At 34.3% G+C, this 7293-nt stretch overlaps 1 protein-coding gene across 1 annotated transcript; it reads right to left on the bottom strand.

Annotated features, from left to right (window-relative positions):
* Nucleotides 1-2180: 2180 nt before the first annotated feature.
* LOC119537078 (olfactory receptor 52A1-like) lies at nt 2181-6883 on the bottom strand. Its single transcript, XM_037839688.1, has 2 exons — nt 5966-6883; nt 2181-2303 (listed from the first exon to the last, which is right to left on the bottom strand). Exons 1-2 carry the CDS (start codon nt 6881-6883, stop codon nt 2181-2183), a joined length of 1041 nt encoding a protein of 346 aa, XP_037695616.1.
* Between the last annotated feature and the right edge of the window lie 410 nt (nt 6884-7293).

Here is a 7293-nt window from a genome sequence, read left to right as displayed (position 1 = left end):
CTTCCCAGCCATTGTCTGCCAACCCCACCACCACACAGGAAAACCACTTCTTTTGGATACTTTGCCTCTTCTACATCTTAAAAGGAATTATAAACTAAGAATTATTTATCTTTTTTCAGTCACTTAGAGGTTTTTTGTTTTTTAAATTTTTCTATATTTTTATGTGTCTCCATAGTTTACTTCTTTATGAAAAGTCTGACTAAGAATTCACACATTTTCAGTGTGCCTTTTCTTTTTTCTAATATGGAGTTGTTATGTTTATTTATGCAATTTAGGTTCAAGTCTTAGTTTACATATTGTGCAATTAATTATCTCTCAGTCTGTAGCATTCTTACTTATTCATTTAATAAATAAAATTGCTGAAGTTAAATTATCAGTAGATGGTGTGTTCTTGCTTTCTGTGTCCTGGTCAGAAAAAATTTCCCTATCCTCAATTCAAAACACTAATTTATTGTTTTCTTGCTTGAAACTTTTATTTATTTTTTTTTTCAGTTTACTTTTAAGTCCATTGTTTAACCTCAATAAATGTTTAATACATTAGGAAAGGGAAGTCAAATTTCCTTTTCCTTCATATGAATACTTAATTGTTGGAATAAAATTTATTGGAAATGCTTTCCATTTTCCATTGAATTCTTTTGACACCTTTTTCTAAAATCAATTTACCATATATTTGTGGGCTTATATGTAGCCTCTTTTCTGCTTCATTAATCTATTTGTTTATCCTTATGCTGGAAAACATACCCTCTTAATTTTTATTCTTTTATATTAGTCTTGATGTTACATAATGTCAGTACTAAAAATGTATTCATTTGAAAAGTGCTTTAAATATAGGTCTTGTGAATTTCCATGTAAATTATAGAATAAGCTTCTCAATTTAAGTAAAAATGTTTAGGATTAAATTTGGACTGTTTTAGATCAATTTAAATATATATATATCAATTTAAGGAGAACTGATATTTTAATATTAAGAGATCTAATACGTGAATGTTGCATAGTGCTATTTCTTTCAGATTTGCCTAATTTCTTTTAACAATGTTTTGTAATTTGCATTATAAAATCATTGAATTTTTATCATTTAGTTAGACACATAAACCTTGCCAAAAGATCTTATGCTTTTACATGCAATGGTGAACTCATTAATTACAATTTTCATTTAATATTTTCCAGGGTGTAGAATTCAATCAATATGTTTATAGACTTTATATCCTATAACCTTGCTCAATTTCCGTATCAATTCATGGTATGAACATAATTCATGTAATCTTTAGATTCATTTAAACAAATTGTGTCTACTACAAATAAAGCTTTGGCAAGTAATAGTGGGTATGGTAGCCTCAGGCTTGCACAGAGGATATGTACAGTTGCTATTCTCTGCTCAAGTCCAACAGACTTTTGAGAGTTGTCACCTAAACAACATAGAGTCTCAGACTAGAGGGCAGGGTTATTTATCAGTACCTCATCCTAACTTTCATTTTCAGTTTTGTTTCTTGAATTGAAACTTGTCTTCAAAACTGTTTTCCAATTATCATTTTAGTGATTGTGTACGAGTGAATCCCTCCAAGAATTTTGTTCTACTGCTGTTTTTTAGTAACTCCTAGACTTTCTTGGCCAATCTATGACCTGAATAATAGTTTCTGGATTTCTGCCTTAGGTTAAGAACAATTTTGAATATTATATAGAGAAATGGTAGAAGTAGGACATCATCACACATGTAATTTCAATGCAGTTTAAATGTATGCACAGAGTTTAGAAGGAAAGCCAGATGGGTTTGATGACTGAATTCCTAAATGAGGCCAATTAAGATCCAAGCGAGGGTCACACCGATCTTCGAGGGCTTCCCACGGGGCAGTAGGACACTGCCAGGAGCAGCAGCAAAGTGTTCCTCCAAAGCAGAAAGGTAGAGATGATGCAGATGCACCAAGTTATCCTCTCTAAATTGAATATTTAGAAGTTGACCCATAATGGACTGAAAAGTTGAATCATTATTGGTCCCTCATCCCAAAGCCAACAGCAAGAGTGAGAAGAATAACTCTCACCAAAGTAGGTCAACAATCACCTGTAATGAAACTCCATTCTTTGTCTAAGATCACTCTCACTAAGAATTGCGGAGTCCTACTGAAAGGTCTCTTGGAAATTCTAGGACCAAAGTCTTTGAACATAATTACTGCAATATTTATTCATTAGGTTTTATATTCAAGAAAGCAAAATGGGCCCAAATTTAACAACACCACAAAAATGTGCAACTGAAACAAGTGCATTTCACAGAAAAGATATAGAAATATATGGAAGAAAAATATTTCAATCTTTGTTTATTGCACATTTTAAGGAACAAAAACAATTTTCATCTATCAGATATCAAAGCTTAAAATGTTGGATAATAACCAGTGTTGTTAAGAGTTCAGACAACTTATAACTGTGCCCAAGAGTCACCCCCAATGAACCTCTTTTGTTGCTCAGATGTGGCTGTTCTCTTAGCCAACTCTGCAAATTAACTCTCTGTCTACCCCACTACATTGGACATGACATCCAGGGTTGTAAATCTCCCTGGCAACATGAGATGTGACTCTCAGAGAAAGCTTGACCCTATCATTGTGCATTGAGAATGTTTCTTGACCAAACGAAGGAAAAGAAATGAAACAATAAGAATTTTAGTGGCTAAGAGATTTCAACTGGAGTTGAGAGGTCATTCTGGAGGTTATTTTTATGTATGATATATTCCTTTAAGTTTCTACTGTATTAGAATAGCTAGAAGGAAATAACTGAAACTTTTGAACTGTAATCTACTAGCTGTGATTCTTGATGATGATTGTGTGACCATGTGATTGTGAAAACTTTGTGTGACCATATATATACATATATATAGCTTTTATTGTGTGACCATGTGATTGTGAAAACCTTGTGACTGACACTCCCTGGATCCAGTTTATGGGAAGATGACTAATAAAATAAAGAAAAAATATATAAATAATATGGGGAAATAAGTGGTATGGGGCATTTTGGGTGTTCTTTTTCCATTTAATTTTATTTTTTATCTTTTTGGAGGAACGAAAATTGTGGTGATGAATGCACAACTATATGATGATACTGTGAACCATTGATTCTATATTTTGGATGGGTTATATGGGTGGAAATATCTCAATAAAATTTCATTAAAGAAGAATAAAGGAGTTCAGGAAAACAATTTATCTTAATCATTATTGAAATTGGTACAATGATTACAGAGGATTATTTTGATATTTCAAAAAGCCATTAACAAGAAGTCTTTACAAAGTAGATTTTCTTTTCCCAAGCAATTTTATGTTCAGGAATTTATCCCATAATTGTCTAGGTGCAGGTGTGTATGAGTGTGAATAGCCCTGCCATTTATCCTTGCATGGACATATTTTGTTCTCTGTTCCATTTGTATTTTTCAGTTTGGAACTGGTCCAGAAAGTTGTAAGGCTACAGTGAGTGAACAATCTGAATGCACAACTAGACATTTCATAAACTGCTGATTATTGAAGATGATCAAATATTTTCTAGTTTCACATTCTGTCCCTGCATGGGTCCTATTTCCCTACATATGTTCCAGGGACTGCTAGAACTAGAAATTGTTATAATGTTTTAAAATTTCACCAAATAGGTTTAGACCTGTAATGGACCAGCCAAATCATCCTGCTGCCTTTTTATGACCTACCACTTATGACTGTTTTTTTTTTTTTTATTGAATTCAGTTTTATTGAAATACATTCACACACCATACAGTCATCCATGGTATACAATCCACTGTCCACAGTATGATAACATAGTTATGCGTTCATCACCACAATCTATCTCTGAACATTTTCCTTACATCAGAAAGAACCAGAATAAGAATAAAAAATAAAAGTGAAAAAAGAACACCCAAATCATCCCCCCATCCCACCTGTCCTTTAGTTTTTATCCCCATTTTTCTCCTCATCCATACACTACATAAAGGGGGTGTGATCCACAAGGTCTTCGACTGGTTTTTACAGTTGGGCATTTGCAAACAATTTTCTGATAAAACTTTAAGCAACACTAAAGCAAAAAAACAAAACAAAAACCTCTAATTTCTCATTAGTAGATCTTTTTACATATGCACTATATTAAATTATTATTATATTTTTAATTACATTGATAAAATTGCATGGAAATGTGTTTTGTCTTTGCTATATGAGTACCTACATGATATCTCAAATTTTCCTTTATGGCCTGCTAAGCCTAAATCATTCATTGTTTTGTTTTTACAGAAAAAAATAATTCTGTCCCTTAACCTAGAATTATAAGAAATTTCTTTGCATGATATATGATTTCTAACCTAATTAAATTATTTTATTAAAGAAAACAACACCGTTTGCTAAACCACTGTTCTAAACATAGTCTCTCATAAATATTGTTATTTACAAATTACCCCATGATACCCTCTAGATTTACAACACATTCATCCTGAGCAGTAACTGTTAAGGACTCTACAAAGAACCAGAAAATTATCCACTAGCTACATGGAATGAACCTCAATATTTCTTACATCTGTGGTGAATATGGAAAACAAAATATGAACATCTGCACATAAGGAAATTTTCCCATCATCTTTTAAAGAAGACAATCACTAAGCCAAAGTCTTCACGAAAAACCCATTAATCTTGATATCACAAGACTTAGACTTGCCACTCTATATCACTGATGATACAATAGCCTTAACTCATGAGGAAACATATTGTTGCTATTTACTGTAAGAGTGTGCTGACACATGCCCAGGTGAAAATACACACCACACATACACAGCTGCCTTTCACATAGACTTATCACACTACAAATTAAAGATTTCATAGTAAAGTATTATCAGTTTTGTACCACTTTCACAGATATTGATGATAACTGTATTTTCATTGTATTCTGAAACTGTACCCTGAATTCAAACCATACCGGGGGCAGGGAGAAGCGCAGAACCCTGAACACACATTCACTCATTAAGTCTCCTCAACCATCTACCTCATCAAGTGAGTCACTAGTGCTTTGGCCACTCGTAAATTATTCCTCAAGAGTCAGATTACCTAACTGAAAAACCAAACACATAGAACAGAAGATATTTTTTATGACCTCTTTCACTTACGTTCTAGTGTTTCATTATCTTTGCTGCTATCATATAGAACACATAAACCTAATCTGTCTCAATCTCATTTTTCTTCCAGAAATTTAGGGTGACAGGCTCAAGAAATATAACAATAATGATAAATATACTTCTGTATTACTATTGTCTAGAAAAGGATTTATAATAGGTTCTTGAAAACACTTGTGGAATTAATACACTAGTGAATGATGTAGGGAGTGAAAAAACTGTTGATGTGAAAATTAAACACCTGAGTTCAATGCTCTTTGTGTCTGTAAGATCCAAAATGGTTCTGAACATACATTTAAATATTTAGACATTATTCTTTAATCAACCTAATAAGATTTTTTGCACAAAAACATATTTAATATCCACATGTTCAAACTCTTTTTAATAAGAAGGATGATCAAGGGAAAACAGAGGCAATAGCCAGTTTTTGTTCTGGAAAAAACAAAACACTGGATACTCCAAAGCAATGAGCCTTGGCTGCAGTAAATTTCAATGTGATATATATATAATTCATGAGTCTTTCTGTAGATGGATTTTCGAAAAGTCAAACAGGGACTTAAAAAAATAAAGAAAATGGAAAGATATGTATTCATTATTTCCTCTCTCTGCATTTCTGGCACTCATTATCCAGGAAGCATCAAAGCCCATACTGAGGGACAGCTATCATGGGATATGTTGATCTGAAAACAATCTACTATGATGGCAAATTCATAAAAAATTAAATGAAAAGTTCAAGCACATCAAATAATTTGATATTTCTTTTATTTGGAAAGATGGATACTGTTCACAAAGAAGAACAACTGAAAGTATTAATCAAGGAGCACTTTATGGGCAGATCATTTTGACCAGGTGAATGCGGATCTGCTTGGTCTTAACACCATACACAAGTGGATTGAGAAATGGAGGGAACAGCAAGTAAAAGCTAGAAAAGAGGATATGGATGTAAGGGGGAACATGAGAGCCAAATCTATGAGTGAAGAAAGAAAAGAAGGTTAGTAGGTAGAGTTGCAGGAAGACACAGATGTGAGCGATGCAGGTATTGAATGCCTTAAATCTAGCTTCCTTCTGGGGCAAACGAAAAACTGTGATAAATATCTGGATATAGGACAAGGTGATGAATATGAGGTCAAACCCTGCAACACTGAAGGCAACAAACAAACCATAGATCTTGTTGACCTGGACATTTCCTGCAGCTAGTTTCACAATGGCCATATGCTCACAATAAGAGTGGGATATAACTATTGTATGATAAAATTGAAGCCGGCACTTTATCAGTACAAGGGATGGGGTTACTAGAATGGCAGCCCTGAGAGTTACTACAGTTCCTATTTGGGTGACCACCTGGCGGGTGAAGACAGTGGCATATCTCAATGGATAACAGATGGCAACATAACGGTCCAGGGCCATGGCCAGCAGGATGCCTGACTCCGTGCACTGAAATGTGTGTATAAACCACATTTGTAGCAGACAGGTATCAAAATAGATCTCTGGCATGTGGAACCAGAAGATTCCAAGCATCTTGGGCATTATACTGCTGCCAAGGACAATATCTGTGGCTCCTAGCATGCCTAGGAAGATGTACATGGGCTCATGGAGGCTGCGCTCAGATTTGATAATGAACAGAAGCAACGAATTTCCAACCATAGCAATGAGGTACATGACACAGAATGGAATCCCAATCCAGCACTGCACAGACTCCAGTCCTGGGATCCCTACTAGTGTCAATACAGAAGGCATAAAGACTGTAGTGTTGGAAATTGTCATAATTCTCTTGGTGCTCCTATTGCAGCAAAAGAAGTTTTTCCATCAGCACTGATGTCTCTTCTCCTTCCTATTTTTATCCAAACTCAGCATTTTGAGTCTGTCTTATTTTGGTACATTTTAAGATCACATCATCCAGCTTTCTCATATTATAGATGGAATAACACAGGTCACTGAAGTCACATCATTGCTCTCAGTGGAGTCATCTACTCTCAATGTGTCGTAATATGATGCTATGTGCATTTTAGGCAGACTGCCTTAATAACCTGGAAAATCACGTGGGGAAGGCAACAACCTTCTTCCCTTACTACGACTTCTCTACCAAACCTGTTTCCAAAAAAAAAAAAAAAAAAAAAAAAGAGTTCTTTATTTTGCATGGAAATGGTATTTTTAACAGAGTTCATTGGGTTTCT

Source organism: Choloepus didactylus, chromosome 6 (assembly GCF_015220235.1).
Source record: "Choloepus didactylus isolate mChoDid1 chromosome 6, mChoDid1.pri, whole genome shotgun sequence".
NCBI classification, from domain to species: domain Eukaryota; kingdom Metazoa; phylum Chordata; class Mammalia; order Pilosa; family Megalonychidae; genus Choloepus; species Choloepus didactylus.
This window is presented reverse-complemented; position numbering and strand designations above follow the sequence as displayed.

Bases quoted from the DNA above. Each gene is read 5' to 3' on its own strand.
- LOC119537078 (XM_037839688.1), bottom strand. From the start codon at position 6,883: ATGACAATTTCCAACACTACAGTCTTTATGCCTTCTGTATTGACACTA. The intron at 2,304-5,965 runs GTCAAAATGATC...CAATAAACAAAG, and splicing joins AGCAGATCCGCATTCACCTG to ATTGAAATATTTTTCTTCCA.